Genomic DNA, 20,628 nt, shown 5'->3' on the forward strand with positions numbered 1-20,628 from the left:
TCAGCATCCCTGGTATTTCCAGTATTAGATCAGATATACAGGGTAGACAGCAGTGTGAGCAGCCTCTTCTTACATCAGCATCCCTGGTATCTCCAGTATTAGATCAGATAGACAGGGCAGACAGCAGTGTGAGCAACCTCTTCTTACATCAGCATCCCTGGCATCTCCAGTATTAGATCAGATATAAAGGGAGGACAGCAGTGTGAGAAGCCTCTTCTTACATCAGCACCCCTGGTGTCTCCAGTATTAGATCAGATAGACAGGGTGGACAGCAGTGTGAGGAGCCTCTTCTTACCTCAGCACCCCTGGTATCTTTAGTATTAGATCAGATAGACAGGTTGGACAGCAGTGTCAGCAGTCTCTTCTTACCTCAGCGCCTCTGGTATCTCCAGTATTAGATCCGAAAGACAAAGTGGACAGTAGTGTGAGCAACCTCTTCTTACCTTAGCACTTCTGGTATCTTCAGTATTAGATCAGAAAGCCAGTGTGGACAGTAGTATAAGTAGCATTTTCTTATGTCAAGATCTCTGATATCTCCAGTAGCATTAGTGGAGCACATCCTTATACATATCAAGAAGGGTGGAACTTCCTACTGCACATGCTCACTTAAACCTGTCCTAACATTCTAGTACAGATTTCTCTCCATGAAACAAGCTGGCAGCCATTTTAATTTTTTAGCGATCACTTCCCTAAATAAAACAATTGTGATTTGCTATTTAAATGTATTTAGGAATGTATTTATACTGACATTTACTTTAGACATTTAGTATTTTTCTATTATCAAAGAAACCCTTTAATAGTGATGGGTCAATGGTTGGCTGCTGACAATTGGCAAATAAGGCACATGAGATCCATGTTTTTCTTATAGGTAAGGGGACCCTTAATATGGTATACGTAAATATATGTAAATATGCCATATTTTTTTAAGATGTGACTACCCCTTCAAAGGGAATTTGAAACCAGGTTTTTGCCACATAATCTGAGAATAGGAAAATGTAGAGACAGAGACCCTGATTTCAGTGATGTATCACTTACTGGGCTGCTTGTTGTAGTTTCAATAAAATCACTAGAGGACTAGTTGTCTTGTGCCATGTAGTCAACCTGCTCTGTGCAACCCCGCCCCCACCACTGATTAGCAGCTTTCTACCATTGCACAGTGTACACAGGAAGCCAATCAGTGGTGGGGACTGGGTTATACAGAGCTCTGCATTCAGAGAACTGCTAGATCTGCAGTGAAGAAAATAGTGTTATGATACTGGCATAGTACTGCTGGAAACCAGTGGCCGAAAGAGCACAAGCAGGAAGAGCAGCGGTAGTAGAAGTTCTTGAAGATAGCAACTAGTTGTAGGAAACAATCCATAGATAAATTAGAACAGACTGGATAAGAATGTCCAGGAGCTGGAGACTGAAGCTAAGCTAACAGCTAGACACAATACTCAAGCAATGAGTGAGGGAGCCATGCCGCTTTAAGTAGGCCCAAACAGGAAACAAGATGGATTCCATAGATTCAGAATCTGCCATCTCGGAAAGGGCAATTGTAGAACACAACAGCAGCCTTCAGTGGTAAGGAGTGTAACTGCAGCACAATTATTAAAGTGAACAATAGCGGCCACTAGTGGTCAAACTGTAGAAGGCAACAGAATTCCTGACAAATAGTGTTTTTAACAAAACTACAACAAACAGCCCAGAAAGTGGCACAATGCTGGAATCAGTGTCTCTGTCCCAACATCAGACTGCTCTCAGATTTCTTAGCAAAAACCTGGTGCCAGATTCCCTTTAAGTAATTCAGTTGACATAAAGAGGTAATAATAAAGTAGTTATGGTACAGGTTGACAAAAGTAAATGCAAGATCAGTTTAAGAAGATCATTTCTTGGCTTCTGGTTATTTTGTATTCTAAAATAATGCTTGTTAGCTGCATAGAAAGTAAATATCAGAGATGAAGAGCGTCGCTGATAATGAGATATCTCACTAGTGTCCTTTGGGAGATCCTCAAGTTCTCGTTATTGTGTGTGACCTTTTTAGAGAATGTGGAATATGATCTGACCTGAGAAAACCAGCAGTGAGCAGAACGTCTTTTTCTGGCAAGAAGTCAAAAATGATAGAGTCATGCCTGTTTTATATAGACGCTGATAAGTGTAGTGGATCTATGCTACTACATGAATACTAGAGGGCAATTTGTCCGCACGTGACAGTAAAAATAAACATACGGTACATACAAGAGGAGAGGATAGTGCTGCACTTGCCGGTGACATTAACATTTATGATAAAGGTTGATTACTCTGAATATTTAGCAGGCTTTTAGTTTGGTGGATTTAAAAAGGGACCATTGATCAAAAATATCTAAGGCTAAGGCTATATGGCGACAAGTGTCGTCTGACAATGAGATCATAATGTCACATTGCAACATTGCATCTAATGGTTTCCTATGGTCTCATATTGCAACCTGTGACCTACCTCAAATGTTTCCAGTTGTGTTGGATATTCTGTCACTGGACGCAAGTTGCATGCTGTTCACTTTCCATAGAAATGGAAATTGCATGCTATTGTGACTAGCATGCAATCTCCCTGCGATTTAGCTGTTTGTCTGCTTTTACAGCAAACTCATAGACAAGTTGCAGTAAAGTTTTTGTCTGAGAACTTCTGTTTTGCAACATATGTGGCCGTGTAGCCCCAATATAAGCAAGTGCAATTCTGTAAGAGCCACATACATTGCATGTATATTCCATATATATGTTTAAAATTGGTATATGTGGTAAATGGGATTGGAGATAGTAGTCTCCGGCTAGTAGGCAGGGCTATCAGTTGATGCCAAATTTAGTCCCTCATAATGGTGGCTGTTGCCAGACTACTCACTTTCTTTGAGAATGAAATTGTTACATTAACGTCTATGGCTAGAGGCACTGAATATAATAAATAAATATAATAAATGAACAGCAGTGGTTACTTTTACTGGAAAGTAATGTGATTGCGCCTCTATGCACCTGTCATCATGTTCATGCGGTCCGAGAAATGGACAGCATAAATCGGATGCTGGCTGTGTGATTGCAGACAGGTATGTTTTACTCTGTAATACTATAGTGTTTCAGAGCAAAAATACTTTGAAAAGCTGGTCTGGGAATATGTGTACATATAGGGAAAAACCTGTCAGTCAAAGGCTTCAAGGTGGGGAAAAGCTGGCCAGGACCTGCCTCCGACTAGTTAGGCAACACAGATAGTTCCCTGCTTTTCAAACTATGCTTACTCTGAAAGCGCGTCAAAGTAAAACACAATTGTCAATGGTGCAGCCAGTGTCTGATCCGGGCAGCTTGCATCTGAGGAGAGGCTCCCTATAATTCAGACACACCTATCTGCACAAACCTCCAGCTCATTCACTCTATGAGGTTCAGGCCAGTGGGCCTCAGGCCTGTATCACTGCTCAGTACTCATCCATTCAGCATGTTATATTTGGCTAATGAAAAGACTATAAAACATCGTTTTTAGTTTTTATATGAACTTGGACCAATGGGAGACTCAAGTGTCACCATATTCTGGCTGGTAAGGAACCAGGAGAAAAATCTGACACCGCCCCTTAGGTTTATTGACAGCACTGGCTTTGAAGTTCTGCCTGAATCAAATCCTCAGCCCCGCACACACCGACACTGCAGGGGCCAAAAGCACACACATAGTGTGAGTGTGTGCAGGTGCGTTCTCATCCCCCACTCATGTCAGAGGATCCCACAGTAATGGGCTGTCAATACTGACAAGAGGGATGAGAACACACATACTGACAATGCAGGAACATAGAGAGTTCCGGCACACACAGTGTCAGGGCGTGCTCTCACCGCTCTCTCCTATTACCATAAAGTGTGATCCTGTGTGCATTGACTGGCTGCTTTATATACTAGAAAGGTGAGAATGCACCCGCAGGCACTAACACTGTGTGTTCTCAGCCCCTGCAGTGTCAGTGTGTGCAGAGCTGAGGATTCAATTTAGGCAGCGCTCCAAAGCGAGCACTGTCAATCAACCAAAGGTGGTGGGAAGGAACGGTGCGCTCTTAACCACACCAAGGGTGCACCGAAGCCAGAGTACAGAGCAGAACACCATGGCTCAATGACACTGTTTATTGGCTGCTCCCTGATACTGTGCATGAATAGGAGCTAATCTGCAGTACCGTGAGCAGCCACTAAACAGTGTATAGAGCTGTAGTGTTCCACTCCATACACTGCTTACATCCAGCATATGGTAACAGTTGATTGGGTGGGGTGCTAAGTGTTGGACCCCCACCATTCTGATATTGATGATATCCTAGGGATAGTTTATGAATATAATTATAGTGGAGAACCTCTTTAAAAACTTTTCAATATGAAAAATATCAAACACAAATGAAGTCATGTTCCTTACTGTATATGCAGTTGTTCAAATTTCCCATTAATCTAAAAAATGTAAAGTGTAACGAATAACTATAATAGAACTACATTTTTTACATAGTCTAAAAAAAATCTATTTCCTTTAAGGAAGCTCCAACAATATCTCAATTTTTTATCACATTACCAGCATCTAATTCTTCCCGTCAGCAGCCCAGCTCCAGTGCTTTTAACTAGTCCAGGTATCTGTGTCACACAGAAGCCGTTCTATAACACCAAGCACATTAATCAGGTTCCTGTCGATGCAGTGATATCACACAGCAGAGAAGCAATTGTTAATAGTCAGCATTGTAATCTAAACCTTAGCAATGTTTTGACTGTTGTAACATCATTTCCAAAAGCTAACAAATTAGGAAAGAAAATAACATTTGTGACTGAAAACAATTTTTTAGTTTTATTTCAAAGCTATTTTATTATTTTTTGGAAAAGTCTATGCAGAACTCAATATATTTTTATTTGTATACATTTTGCAGCTGCAAAGTATGTTTTATCCATGGAACAAGAGTAAAGTGCATTTCTAACCTTCTAACTACCGGTACTCTTGTCCCCTGTGGTGGTGTATTGTGTACAGTGGTGACCCTGCAGCCCCCTCAGTGATAGACTGACACAAAGACTTGCACATAGACCCTGGATGTAGAATAATACATCAATATCAGATTTGTGAGGCACAGTGCACTGGCATCTCTTGCTGAAACCCTACGTAGGGTATCTGTGGTCTGGGGTCTGTTTGGAGACTTTTAGGACTATGAAACTGAGACCGTCAGCCAAGCCATTTTAATGGCATCTATAGCTGGCAAGCAATTACATTTTTGCTGTGGCCAACTTTAAGTTGTGGCCGCTAGTGTAATGGAGGAATAAATCTTTCAAAAGGATATTAAAATGTTCTGGGGGATACTTAACCATAGGATCTTTTCTGGGGTCCGCAGTGCATGAAAATTACCTTGAATGTAAAATCTCAACATATTAGACGTATTATAGATACAATTCTGGGATATTGACCGCTTCACGACATCCTCCAAACATGTACGGTGCAAGTCGGGAGCAGGTGTATGCCGCTAACAATTACCGGTAGAGCTGTGCTCTGCCCACCATTGTTAACCTGTTAAATGTCACTGTCAATCACTAACAGCGGCATTTAACATGTGCCGGCATGCGTGCACATCATTCTCTCCACCCATTGTCGAGCCCATGACGTGATTGCAGGTCGCCGATGAGTTGTCATGACAGCCAGAGGTCAACTGATGCCCCCGTGCCGTTACTCCTTTGAAACCCTGTCTCTGGCCGAGCTTCAAAGGAGACTGTGATTTCTGCTACATGCAGCGATGGTGTGACATCACTGTATATAGCTCAAGCGATCGGACGATCGCTGCTTCGAGTGACTTCGAGGGGGCTAACAATAACAGTGAAAAGTAAAAAAAAAAGTTTTAAAATATGAAAAAATAAATAAAAATAAATAAAAGTTCAAATCCTCCCTTTTTCCCCTTATTGAAAATAAAGATATAAAAAACAATGTAGCTGCTGAGCTGAGCTGCTAAATAGCGGTATTTCCACATAGAGTTCACCCACATGAATGCTGCCTGCCAGACTGATAAATGCTGCAGTATGCCAGCAGTGTGCTTATAGAAAATAGTTAGTAATTAACCTGAAGATCATTGTGAGTCTACAAATACTGTAGCCGTCCTGCATTTTAGTGAAAGTGAAGCAACACGGCCTTTGCATTATGCAGTAATGGTCTTCTGAGATCTGTGAGAAACAGGAGATATAAATACCCCATTGTCCTGGGAACACTAAGCGGCCAATCAAACATGTTGTGCGCGGCTACATTCGAGACGCTCATCATCTCTCTCCCTCCATGCTGCATGGCTGTCTTTTGTTTATTCACTAATTGCAATTTAAGGTGGCTCGTAGGAGATGGATTGCTGGCGAACTCTTCACTGTATGTGCTCTATTCAGATTCATTTCGGTTAAGAAGATAATCATCACCCTTTCAAAAGAACCAATAAAAATCAGAAAAAAGTTTAGAAGCGAAAATTAAAATTATTGCAACATCCTGAAATGTACGTGTCGGGAGGAAAGGCCTGATTTCTAATTCACTCAATAACATGTTACATTGTTTCGCCGCACCAAGTGTTTAGAGACCATGCTTTGTATATCATAAAACGGAATTATATCGCTAATTCTACCAAAAATAATGATTTTGTTGATATAGGGACAGGTGCTATGTAGCGCAAAGCAATCTACATTGCTATCCATTTTAAGGCCCATGTAGAGGTATCAGGAAATCAGTTCACCCATTATGTGTATGTCTAAATGGGCCCTTGCACGAAAAGCAATGTCTAAACAGCAATCTTTCATCAGGTGTGATTATTTTAGTGTAGGTTTAAAAATGATCATTATCAGCAGCAAATTCTTGTAAACTGCTGTTGTGTTGCCGTCAATATTCTATTGGCACAGAACTATCATATTAACAATCGTTCTGTGCAAAAACAGTAAAAGTGTGGCTGGCATGTCTAAACAGGTCATTAAAAGGAATCTATCAGCAGATTTTTGCTATGTAATCTGAGGACAGCATGAGGTAGGGAATAAAACACTAAATTCAACGATGTGTCACTTATTAGGTTGTGTGCTGTTGCTTACTTAAAATGAAGGTTTTATCACTAGGACATTATCATTGCTGGGACCAGCTGCCTCCTGTCAATTTGTTCGACTCTGCCCCCTCATCTGATAAGCAGCTCACTGTCAATAGACAATGTACATAGAGATATGAAAAACCTACATGAGAATAAGGAGCTATATATGAGGGACTAAAACGCACCAAGAAATTCAAGAATACTTATATAATAATGTGCAAGACTAAAAATCATTAAAATATATTCTGTGCGGGATAACAAAATAATTAAAAGCATAAAGATAGACATACAAAAGTCAGACATATAAAATACTAAAGGCATGTTAAGTGATAATAACATTACTCCCTTGTGTGAATACTACAAATCAATACAGAGTTATATTGTGTTCAATCACAATATTGAGGATGGATGCTCAAAAATTACAAGCCAAAGTAGCCAGTGATATATAAGTAAGGCTCTTTAACCCCTTAACGCTCAATGACGGACACCTCACGGCATGAGCGGGTGTTAGTTACTGCTCCTTGCCGTGCAGTGCTCATCATAGCTTTGAACTGGAACAGCGTGTAAACACGCTGTGCCAGTTCACTGCCGACAGCCATCTGTGACAGCTGAGCGGCACGAGAAGGGGTGCACCCGGAACCCATGCCGTCGGTCCTTGCACCCAGATCGCTGCGATCAGTCAGTCAATCTGACTGACCGATCACAGCATGATGGAGCAGGAGACGCTGAAATTTCAGCGTCTGCTGCTCCATCAGTGCCGGAGCTCAGCGCTGCCAGTGGCTGAGCTGCGGCACTAAACAGCCAGGAACGGTGTCAGCGCCTCCCCTGGCTGTTAACCCCCTGAATACTGTGATCGAGCGCGATCGCAGCATTCAGGAGACAGGCAGAGAGCTGGGAGCTCCCTCTGCCTTCAGGTCGGCGCCCCCGTGACGTCATCGCCGGGGCCCGACCGTTTCCTTGGTTACCAGGGGTTGTCATGACGACCCCCAGGTCACCAAACTACGGAAAGCTCCTGAGACCAATGCATAGCTAGTGCATTGCAATACATTATATCTGTGAAAAAAGTTAAAGTCCCATAGTGGGACTAAGTAAAAAAGTTTAAAGAAAAATAAAAAAAAATTGCAAAAATCTAAAAAAAAATGTAAAAAAAAAATATATATATATTCCACTAATAAATACAGATTTTTAGGTAAAAAAATTAAAAATAAACGAAAAAGTACACATATTTGGTATCGCCGCGTCCAGAACGACCCGATCTATAAACGTGTCACACTACACTGTGTACAGAATTATTAGGCAACTTGTATTTTAGAGGATTATTTTTATTATTGATCAACAACTATGTTCTCAGTCAACCCAAAAAACTCATAAATATCCAAGCTTAATATTTTTGGAAGTTGGAGTGGGGTTTTTTAGATTTGGCTATCTTAGGAGGATATCTGTTTGTGCAGGTAACTATTACTGTGCAGAATTATTAGGCAACTTAATAAAAACCAAATATAATCCCATCTTACTTGTTTATTTTCACCAGGTAAACCAATATCAGTGCACAAAATTTAGAAATAAACATTTCTGACATGCAAAAACAAAAACAAAAAAAATTAGTGATGAATATAGCCACCTTTCTTTATGATGACACTCAACAGCCTTCCATCCATAGATTCTGTCAGTTGCTTGATCTGTTTTCGATCAACATTGCGTGCAGCAGCCACCACAGCCTCCCAGACACTGTTTCGAGATGTGTACTGTTTTCCCTCCCTGTAGATCTCACATTTTATGATGGACCACAGGTTCTCTATGGGGTTCAGATCAGGTGAACAAGGGGGCCATGTCATTATTTTTTCTTTTTTTAGACCTTTACTGGCCAGCCACGCTGTGAAGTAGTTGGATGCATGAGATGGAGCATTGTCCTGCCTGAAAATCATGTTTTTCTTGAACGATACCGACTTCTTCTTGTACCACTGCTTGAAGAAGTTGTCTTCCAGAAACTGGCAGTAGGTCTGGGAGTTGAGCTTCACTCCATCCTCAACCCGAAAAGGTCCCACAAGTTCATCTTTGATGATACCAGCCCATACCAGTACCCCACCTCCACCTTGCTGGTGTCTGAGTCGGAGTGGAGCTCTCTGCCCTTTACTGATCCAGCCTCTGGCCCATCCATCTGGCCCATCAAGAGTCACTCTCATTTCATCAGTCCATAAAACCTTTGAAAAATCAGTCTTAAGATATTTCTTGGCCCATTCTTGACATTTTATCTTATGTTTCTTGTTCAAAGGTGGTCGTTTTTCAGCCTTCCTTACCTTGGCCATGTCCTTGAGTATCGCACACCTTGTGCTTTTTGATACTTCAGTAACGTTGCAGCTCTGAAATATGGCAAAACTGGTGGTGAATGGCATCTTGGCAGCTTCACGCTTGATTTTCCTTAATTCATGGGCAGTTATTTTGCGCCTTTTTTGGCCAACACCCTTCTTGCGACCCTATTGAGTATTTACCATGAAACGCTTGATTATTCGGTGATCACGCTTTAAAAGTTTGGAAATTTCAAGACTGCTGCATCCCTCTGCAAGACATCTCACAATTTTGGACTTTTCAGAGCCCGTCAAATCTCTCTTCTGACCCATTTTGCCAAAGGAAAGGAAGTTGCCTAATAATTAAGCACACCTTATATAGGGTGTTGATGTCATTAGTCAACACCCCTCCTCATTACAGAGATGCACATCACCAGATTTACTTAATTGGTAGTTGACTCTCAAGCCTATGCCATTTGGAGTAGGACAATATGTATAAAAAGTATCAAAGTGATCAAAATACGCATTTGCCTAATAATTCTGCACGCAGTATAGTTAACCCTTTCAGTGAACAGCGTAAAAAAAACACGAGAAACTGAGTTTTGATCATACCCCTGGAAAAAAGTTAAATAAAATGCGATCAAAAAGACGGATGAAAATAAAAATGGTACCGCTGAAAACGTCATCTTGTCCCGCAAAAAACAAGCTGTCACATGACTGTCGGCCGAAATATGGAAAAATTATAGCTCTCTAAATATGGCGTTGCAAACATTGGTTTTTGCAAAAAAAAAAGCGTCTTTTAGGGTGTGACAGCTGTCAATCATAAAAACACTATATGAATCTGGCATCGCTGTAATCGCACTGACCCGAAGAATAAAGTCGCCTAATCACTTTTCTACTGTACGAGGAACGGCGTAAAAGATAAATAAAACCAATTCTTCACCTGCTTCAGATTTGTTTATTCTGCCTCCCAAAGATCGCAGTAAGGCTCGGCGCACATTTATCCTGCGCTCTGCGCTGAGTGCTTACACCGGGGTTTCCGTGTAAATCTCTGAAATAAGTGATTCAGACGGAAACCCCCGGCGGAATATTCCCTGTAATGAGACAGATGGAGGCACTGTGGACGCTGTCTGACCTATGTATCGTCGGTGTCCATCTTTTTCAGCGTAGATAAAAGCGCGGTCAGCCACAGTTTTGTGCACATCTGAAAAGAAGGATAACGCTGAACAGAGGCCAGAGTCCAGAGTAACTCTGCTGCCTCATCTCATTATAGTGAATAGATCCCTCAGGGGTTTCATCTGAATCACGTCATTCGGAGATTTAGATGGAGACCCCAAAGTAAGTGCTCAGCGTAGAGCGCCGAATAAATGTGATTTAAAATGTTATGTAAAATGTTCCCAATAAAAGCTTCACATAAAAATTCCCGCTCAGGTCTGTCATGAGTTAATGGAAATATAGGGGGCTTCCACGTTATGGGTAGTACAAAGGCTCTGGAAAAGCTAAATGGTTCCTCGCCCCCCAAAAGAAATTCAGCAAATTCTGCGCTCCCAAATCCAAATCCCCCCGCCATTCTGAGCACCACAGTGTGTCTAAACCACATTTAGTGTCCACATGTTTGGCAAGGGTATTATTTCCAAAATGAGGTCACTTGAGGGAGGATTTGGGTCTTCTAGCATTTAGGGGCTCTGCATATGGAGTCTGCGAACTATTCTAGAAAAATCTGCGCTCCAGGAGGCAAATAGCGCTCCGCCCCTCCCGAGTCTCGCCGTGTGGCCAAGCTGTACTGTACAACCACATATAAAGTGTTGCCACATTCAGCAGAAATTATGTGACAAATTTTGGTGCTATTTTTATCCATTATCTCAGTGTGAAAATGTAAAATCTTGGGCTAAAACAAAATTTTTGCTGTAAAAATGTAATTATTTTTTCCTCATTGCCCAATGGAATAAAATTCTGTGACACACCCGTAGTGTCAGTATGATCACTGCACCCCTAGTAAAATGGGGTCATTTATGGGGGAATCTGCTGTTCTGGCACCTCAGGGGATCTCCTAGTGGGTCAAGTCACCCTCAAACCATAACAGTAAAATCTGTACTATAATATGGTGCTCCTTCCTTTCTGACCTTTGCACTGTGCCTCAAAAGTAATTGCCAATTACATGTAGGGTATTGGCGTACTCAGGAGAAATTGCACAACAAAATGAGAGGTCAATTTACTCCTGTTACCCTTGTGAAAATAAAAACTTTGGGGGTAAAAGAAAATTTTTGTGATTTTTTTTATTTTCACGGCTCTACGTTATAAACTTCTGTGAAGCACCTGGGGGTTCAAAGTGCTCACCATACATCTAGATAAGTTCATTGAGGGATCTAGTTTCCAAAATGTGGTCACTTGTTGGGGGTTTCTGCTGTTTAGGCACATCAGGGGCTCCCCAAACGTAACATGGCTTCCGCTAATTATTCCAGCAAATTTTGAATTCAAAAAGTGAAATGGCGCTCCTTCCCTCCCGAACCCTGCCGTGTGCCCAAATAGTGGTTTTCACCAACATATAGGGTATCGGCGTGCTCAGGAGAAATCGCACAACAACTTTTGGGGTCCATTTTCTCCCATTACTCTTGTGAAAATAAAAAATTGGGGGCTAAAAGAACATTTTTGAGATTTTTTTTTTTCACGTCTTTATGTTATAAACTTCTGTGAAGCACCTGGGGGTTCAAAGTGCTCATCACACATCTAGATAAGTTCATTGAGGGGTCTAGTTTCCAAAATGTGGTCACTTGTGGTGGGTTTCCACTGTTTAGGCACATCAGGGGCTCTCTAATTGCGACATGGCATTCGCTGCTTATTTCAGCAAATTTTGAATTCAAAAAGTCAAATGGCACTCCTTCCCTTCCGAACCCTGCCGTGCGCCCAAATAGTGGTTTTCACCCACATATAGGGTATCGGCGTGCTCAGGAGAAATTGCACAACAACTTTTGGGGTCCATTTTCTCCCATTACCCTTGTGAAAATAAAAAATTGGGGGCTAAAAGAAAATTTTTGTGATTTTTTTTTCACATCTTTATGTTATAAACTTCTGTGAAGCACCTGGGGGTTCAAAGTGCTCATCACACATCTAGATAAGTTCATTGAGGGGTCTAGTTTCTAAAATGGGGTCACTTGTGGGGGTTTCCACTGTTTAGGCACATCAGGGGCTCTCCAATTGCAACATGGGGTTCGCTGATTATTCCAGTAAATTTTGAATTCAAAAAGTCAAATGGCACTCCATCCCTTCCAATCCCTGCCGTGTGCCCAAACAGTAGTTTTCTGCCACATATTTAGTATATGCGTGTTCAGGATAAATTGCACAATACGTTTTGGGGTCCATTTTTATCTGTTACCCTTGTGAAAATAAAAAAAATTTGGTCTAAATTTAATATTTTGTGAAAAAAAGTTAAATGTTAATTTTTTTCTTCCTCATTGCTTCAGTTCCTGTGAAGCACCTGAAGGGTTAATAAACTTTTTGTATGTGGTTTTGAGTTCCTTGAGGGGTGCAGTTTTTAGAGTGGTGTCACTTTGGGGTATTTTCTGTCATATAGACACCTTAAAGTCACTTCAAATGTGATGTGGTCCCTTAAAAAATGGTTTTGTATATTTTGTTGGAAAAATGAGAAATCGCTGGTCAACTTTTAACCCTTATAGCTCCCTAACAAAAAAAAAATTTTGGTTCCAAAATTGTGCTGATGTAAAGTAGACATGTGGGAAATGTTATTTATTAACTATTTTGTGTGACATATCTCTCTGATTTCAGGGCATAACAATTCAAATTTTGAAAATTGCAAAATTTTCAAAATTTTCGCCAAGTTTCTGTTTTTTTCACAAATAAACGCAAGAGTTCTCAAAGAAATTTTACCACAGTCATGAAGTACAATATGTCACGAAAAAACAATCTCAGAATCAGGGGGATCCGTTGAGGTGTTCCAGAGTAATTACCTCATAAAGTGACAGTGGTCAGAATTGAAAAAATTGGCCCGGTCATTAACCTACAAAGTAGCTCGGTCCTTAAGGGGTTAAGGTACATACGGATAAACAGGGAGAGAGTGATATCACATAAACGTTCACATAATAATAGTAATGCACAGTGCCATGGATTACACTTTACCTATCAAAGAAAACGCACCCGACTTGCGTTTCGCATCAAGATTCATCAGGGGGTGAAATAAAAATCTGCCTTACACTTTTACCCATGCAAGTCTATGGGCCTGTGTAAATCATTGACAGCCCACAGATACTATCCATGTGAAGAAGTCTGTGTACTGTCCTTTTTAACACTGATGCTAAAAATGGCCACCCTGACCAAACACTGATGGAATCTGCTGCAAAATACTTATTAAAATCAGTCCGCTTTTGCAAATATGTGAAAAAAACAGACACTTGAATGAGGCTTTAGGCTAAAACATCTGGATAACCAAACCACTCTCATAATGCCAAAAAAAACAGACGAAACCAAGTAAAATGAAATAAAAAAAGAGCAAATTAAATGATGAAAAAATAAAAATTAAAATCAGTATTAGAATTTGACCAAAAAAAGATGTAAAAACAATGATGACACAGCCTCTTTGTCCTTTCATTACTTTGAGTTCTAAAGTTCATCATTATGTAAGATGAAGAACACTTTAAGAATGAAAATAAACAGCCATCTTTAGATATCAGGTTGAGAGGTTAATAGAAATTGCTGAAATTCCTTGTAAGTAGTTTTATTTTCATAAGTATATTAATAAGGGCATTTCTGTAGGAGCTGTTGCCTTATTAAGAAATATGTTTTATAGAAGCCACCTTTCTGCTGATATTATCAGTATTGTATATAATCTCCAGCCCTTTAATAAATGTAGACCAAATATTTAATTTAATACAACTTGATTCTTTCTATTTTTTTCACCAGGTAACTCCAGGTAGTAAAGCAGCACAGTCCAATGTGAACCAGGGGGACCTGGTGGTGGCTATTGATGGAGTAAGCACAGATGGCATGACACATTTAGAGGCCCAGAATAAAATTAAGTCTGCAAGCTACAATCTGAGCCTCACCCTACAAAAGTAAGTCTGTTTTCATATAACTAAAATTCCACGCAATATTACACATGGTATGGTGATGTTATATTACCCATGATATGGTGATGTTATATTACACACGATATGGTGATGTTATATTACACACGATATGGTGATGTTAGATTACACACGATATGGTGATGTTAGATTACACACGATATGGTGATGTGATATTACACATGATATGGTGATGTTAGATTACACATGATATGGTGATGTTATATTACACATGATATGGTGATGTTATATTACACACGATATGGTGATGTTATATTACACACGATTTGGTGATGTGATATTACACATGATATGGTGATGTGATATTACACATGATATGGTGATGTTATATTACCCATGATAAGGTAATGTTAGATTACACACGATATGGTTATGTTATATTACCCATGATATGGTAATGTTAGATTACACATGATATGGTGATTAGAGATGAGCGTTGTTCTACTCGAACTGTTCGCCAATCTCAAATTCGAGCTGTTTTGGGCGGTGTTCGAGCCGGTCGGCGAACACGAACAATTTGAGAAAAATTCGGCTGTTCGAGGTTATGTTCGATAACTGTTCGTGCACCAAAATCATAACTGGATTTTTTCTCAGTAATGATGAAAATTAATGTTAATACGCAGTTTGAGTGTACAGCGGGGTGGGGGGAGGGGCAGGGGATGGATCTCTGCAGGAACAATGAAGATCTCCATTTTTTTTTCTCTTTCCCGCATTTGCAGTGGGGAGGTGCAATCTGTCAGCCTATCAGCAGCGCACACACGGAGCGAAGTGCTTTTTTTCACACAAGCAAGGGCATGTGTGATTGGCAGTGTATGTCACATGTCCTTGCCCTATAAGACCAAGCCATTTTCCCCGTCGCCACCATTTTCTCACTGCTGCAGCTGCGTGTTAGACGGCACCGCTGTTGCTGTGTGCGCTATACCTTGTTAATTTCAAGCCAATTTTCGCACAAATATACAGATAGCTTGGGAGTAGGGAATAGTTGTGATTGCAGTCCTTTTAAGGACTAGGTTACAGCATTTCCTACGACTTTTATCAGGCAGGTCTGTGCTCTTAAATAGATAGATTGTGGGAGTAAAGACTAATTGTAATTGGAGTCCTTTTCAGGACTAGGTTACATCAGTTCCTATCAGTTTTTGCCAGGCAGGTCTGTGCCAGTGCTGTGCAAGTTTTTTTCACAGCATTTGGCTGAATCTAGCAAAGCTAATCCTTTTTGGCCTATTGCAGAGTGTGTTAGTCAGTGGAGTAGCCTATCTGTGTTGCAAGATATACCACCTGTGTATAGAATACCAATTTTTTTACTGCACCTAGTGAAGTAAAATCTTTTGGGCATAGCATCATTCTATTAGTCCATCTATACTGACCTCCATCAGGTTGCAAACTGAATATAATTTTTTTCTGCATCTAGCTCTGAAAAAATATTTGGGCTTCTAGCAGTGTGTGGGACTTGGTCTATTAGTCCATCTATACTGACCTCCATCAGGTTGCAAATTAAAAATAATTTTTTTCTTCATTTAGCTCTGAAAAAATATTTGGGCTTCTAGCAGTGTGTGGGACTTGTTCTATTAGTCCTTCTATACTGACCTCCAGCAGGTTGCAAATTGAATATAATTTTTTTCTGCATCTAGCTCTGAAAAAATATTTGGGCTTCTAGCGGTGTGTGGGACTTGGTCTATTAGTCCATCTATACTGACCTCCATCAGGTTGCAAATTAAAAATAATTTTTTTCTTCATTTATCTCTGAAAAAATATTTGGGCTTCTAGCAGCGTGTGGGACTTGTTCTATTAGTCCATCTATACTGACCTCCATCAGGTTGCAAATTAAAAATAATTTTTTTCTGCATCTAGCTCTGAAAAAATATTTGGGCTTCTAGCAGTGTGTGGGACTTGGTCTATTAGTCCATCTATACTGACCTCCATCAGGTTGCAAATTAAAAATAATTTTTTTCTTCATTTATCTCTGAAAAAATATTTGGGCTTCTAGCAGCGTGTGGGACTTGTTCTATTAGTCCATCTATACTGACCTCCATCAGGTTGCAAATTAAAAATAATTTTTTTCTGCATCTAGCTCTGAAAAAATATTTGGGCTTCTAGCAGTGTGTGGGACTTGGTCTATTAGTCCATCTATACTGACCTCCATCAGGTTGCAAATTAAAAATAATTTTTTTCTGCATCTAGCTCTGAAAAAATATTTGGGCTTCTAGCAGTGTGTGGGACTTGGTCTATTAGTCCATCTATACTGACCTCCATCAGGTTGCAAATTGAATAAAAAAATTTTCTGCATCTAGCTCTGAAAAAATATTTGGGCTTCTAGCGGTGTGTGGGACTTGGTCTATTAGTCCATCTATACTGACCTCCATCAGGTTGCAAATTAAAAATAATTTTTTCCTGCATCTAGCTCTGAAAAAATATTTGGGCTTCTAGCAGTGTGTGGGACTTGGTCTATTAGTCCATCTATACTGACCTCCATCAGGTTGCAAATTAAAAATAATTTTTTTCTGCATCTAGCTCTGAAAAAATATTTGGGCTTCTAGCAGTGTGTGGGACTTGGTCTATTAGTCCATCTATACTGACCTCCATCAGGTTGCAAATTAAAAATAATTTTTTTCTTCATTTAGCTCTGAAAAAATATTTGGGCTTCTAGCAGTGTGTGGGACTTGGTCTATTAGTCCATCTATACTGACCTCCATCAGGTTGCAAATTAAAAATAATTTTTTTCTTCATTTAGCTCTGAAAAAATATTTGGGCTTCTAGCAGTGTGTGGGACTTGTTCTATTAGTCCTTCTATACTGACGTCCAGCAGGTTGCAAATTGAATATAATTTTTTTCTGCATCTAGCTCTGAAAAAATATTTGGGCTTCTAGCGGTGTGTGGGACTTGGTCTATTAGTCCATCTATACTGACCTCCATCAGGTTGCAAATTAAAAATAATTTTTTTCTGCATCTAACCCAGCCAATAGTTTTGGCCTAATACCACAGTTTGGCCACTCAGCTCTGCTCGGTTACCATCCATTGTTTTTTTGTGCAAACAACTCCAGAGTTGTGAATTAGTTAACCACCAAAATGAGTGGAAAAAGGCCTGCTGCTGGTGGAAAGGGGAATAGGCGTGTTGGGAAGGGGAAAAAAGGTTGTGTCCGTGGGGTAGGTGCAGAAGAAAGACCATCTTCCAGCCAAACTAAAATGTCTACTTCTTTTAGCGGACAATGTGATAAGATCCCTTTCTTACGGCCACGCCAATCGCTACAAATTCCAGATGAGGCACAAAAACAGCAGGTGCTTCAACGGATATCAAGTGCTCCTTTAAGTGGGCTCTCCTCCACATCAACTTCAACATCACAAATACTCCAGTCCTCAAAGGTGTCACCCAAATCGCACTTGCTTCCTCACAGCTCCCAAATCTCCAGCTGCCCGTCTGAGTATGAGGTAGAACAGATGGTTGAGTCTGCAGAGCTGTTTACTCATACTATAGCCTGGGAATCAGAGGTCGACTCCAGCGCTTCTGTGAATCCAGACGAGGAAATGATCTGCACTGATGCCCAGAATCTTTATGAGTCGGATCCAGGACCAGACGCAGAAGGTTCTGACCATAATGTAGACCCTCATTCCCAAACTGTAACTCCTGTTGGTGGAGACAATGAGGAAGACGATGATAAGACTCAAATACCTGATTGGAGCGACAACTTTAGTTTTTTGTCAGGGCAGGAACAGGTTGGCTCTGAGGACGACGGGTGTGATAACGCACAGGGTGATGATGATGAGGTCGGAGATCCCACTTACTGTCAACCCACAGTCAGCCAAGAGATGAGGTCAGCAGAGGAGGTGGAGGAAGATGCTAGTGACGACGAGGTCAGGTTGCGCCTTCCTGGACAGAGACGTAGTACTGGAAGCACGTCAACAACTGCATCCTCAAACACAACTCTGCCTCTCACCACAAGTCGTGGTGGCTCTTCAGGTCGCATGGGTGCTAAGCCTTGCATAGCCTGGGCATTTTTTCAGATCGATAAAGATGACCCAACTCGTGTTATCTGTAACATTTGTCAGCAAAAGCTAAGTAGAGGCCAAAAAATACATAGTTTGAGTACTTCATGCATGAACCGGCACATGGACATGAAGCATAAGTTGCAGTGGGAAGCTCAGTGTGCTACAATGCGGTCTAGCCGGCCGGGCCAACCACCGTCTGCCATATCTTGTGCATCCGCGGCCTCTTCATCCTCTGTGACTGGGGGGACAGCAGTCACACCTGTTTTGGGGCGCAGACCTGCCACCTCTTTACCCGCAACAGCCAGCGTGATTGGCAGGTCATCATTTTCTTTGGAGGTGGTAACACCAGCTGGTCTTGAGCGCTGTCCGACATCGATAGCACCACCTTTGGATCAAGGCAACCTAACATGTCCGCCTGCATCTTCCTCACAGACCGGCAGTTTGCCGGGGACACCCTTATCAACCCCGTCTAAGCACAATAGCCAGCCCTCGGTCCCTCAGATGTGGACAAGTAAAAGACCATTTCCTCCTAGCCATGAGAAAGCTAAGAGGTTGAATTTCACCATCTGCAAGCTCTTGGCTACAGAAATGCTGCCTTTCCGCCTGGTGGACACAGAGGATTTTCGAGACCTTATGTCCGTCGCAGTGCCCCAGTACCAGATGCCCAGTCGGCACTACTTCTCAAAGAAAGGTGTGCCTGCGCTCCACCAGCATGTCGCACACAACATCACCGCTTCTTTGAGAAACTCTGTGTGTGACAGGGTGCATTTCACCACAGACACTTGGACGAGTAGGCATGGACAGGGGCGTTACATGTCGCTGACTGGGCACTGGGTAACTATGGTGACAGCAGGACAAGGGGCTGCTGTCCAAGTCTTGCCGTCCCCACGAGTTGTGCGTCAATCCTCTTTATGTCATTTTTCCTCCACTGCTTCTGCCTCCTCAACCTCCTCTCGGTCTTCCACCTGCACCCAAAGCCTGTCTGGTCATGCCACAAGCTTTCTAACTGCGCAGAAGGGATCCTGCACATCTCCTTATTATGCTGGCAGTAGGGCTCAACGTCATCAGGCGGTTTTTACATTGAAATGTCTGGGAAATGTGAGTCACACAGCTGAGGAGTTGTGGTCAGCTCTGGAGAACCAATTTCATGAATGGTTGTCTCCACTGGACCTGAAACCAGGGAAGGCCGTGTGCGACAATGCTGCAAACCTGGGTGCGGCCCTTCGCCGGGGCAATGTCACACACGTGCCTTGTATGGCTCACGTGTTGAACCTGGTTGTCCAGCAATTTTTAGCCCACTATCCCAGACTAGATGGCCTTCTGCAGAGGGCACGGTCGCTGTGTGCTCACTTCCGCCGTTCGCATCCCGCAGCTCAGCGACTTACATCTCTACAGAAGTCGTTGGGCCTGCCACTTCACCGGCTAAAATGCGATGTGCCTACCCGGTGGAATTCAACTCTGCACATGTTGCAGCGACTGTGGCAGCACCGACAAGCCCTGGTGCAATACGTTCTGACGTATAGCCTGGGCCAACGAGATTCAGAGGTGGGGCAAATCACGCTGGAGGAGTGGTCTCAGATCAGGGACCTATGCACCCTTCTACACAGTTTTGAAATGGCGACGAAGATGTTTAGTGCTGACGATGCCATTATCAGCATGACTATTCCGGTGATTTACATGCTGGAGCACATGTTAAACAGAATTCGGAGTCAGGTGGTGGCACAAGAGGAGGTGGAGGAAGTAGAGGAGGAGGAGTTGTATGCGGAAGGGCTAACATCTGCAAGGTCCAGACGGTCGGCAGCACCAGGGCGGCAGGCATGTGAGGGTGGGGGAGATGATTTTACCAGGGCGCATGGTAGCAGCCAAACTAGTGAGGAAGGTGCAGGAGCCCAGGAAGAAGTGGAGGACGAACTGATGGAAGACTCATCAGATGAGGGAGACCTTGATCACATTTCTGTTGTGCGAGGTTGGGGGGAGAGGACAGAGGAAGGAAGCATGATTGTTACCTCGCCACCAACACAACAGGGACTTGGTGCTCCTGGATGCGCAACACACATGAGTGCCTTCTTGCTGCACTACCTGCAACATGACCCTCGAATTGTGAGAATTAGAAATAATCCTGACTACTGGGTTGCCACACTGTTAGATCCCCTGTACAAAAGTAAATTTGCAGAAATTATTCCTGCCATAGAAAGGGATGCACGCATGCAGGAGTATCAGCAGAGACTG

The 20,628-nt window shown here is 41.9% G+C and overlaps 1 protein-coding gene across 17 annotated transcripts in view; it reads left to right on the plus strand.

Annotated features, from left to right (window-relative positions):
- The window catches only part of LDB3 (LIM domain binding 3), a 303,819-nt gene that overhangs the window by 111,394 nt on the left and 171,797 nt on the right, over positions 1 to 20,628 (plus strand). For all 17 annotated transcript variants that reach the window (XM_073685870.1, XM_073685873.1, XM_073685876.1 and 14 more), the window contains exon 3: positions 14,234 to 14,385. In XM_073685870.1, coding sequence (XP_073541971.1) covers positions 14,234 to 14,385 — 152 coding nt within the window. The remainder of the gene's footprint in view (positions 1 to 14,233; positions 14,386 to 20,628) is intronic.

The sequence above is a fragment of the Phyllobates terribilis genome, unplaced genomic scaffold, assembly GCF_046119375.1.
Source record: "Phyllobates terribilis strain yellow unplaced genomic scaffold, ASM4611937v1 Scaffold_5__5_contigs__length_657084704, whole genome shotgun sequence".
NCBI classification, from domain to species: domain Eukaryota; kingdom Metazoa; phylum Chordata; class Amphibia; order Anura; family Dendrobatidae; genus Phyllobates; species Phyllobates terribilis.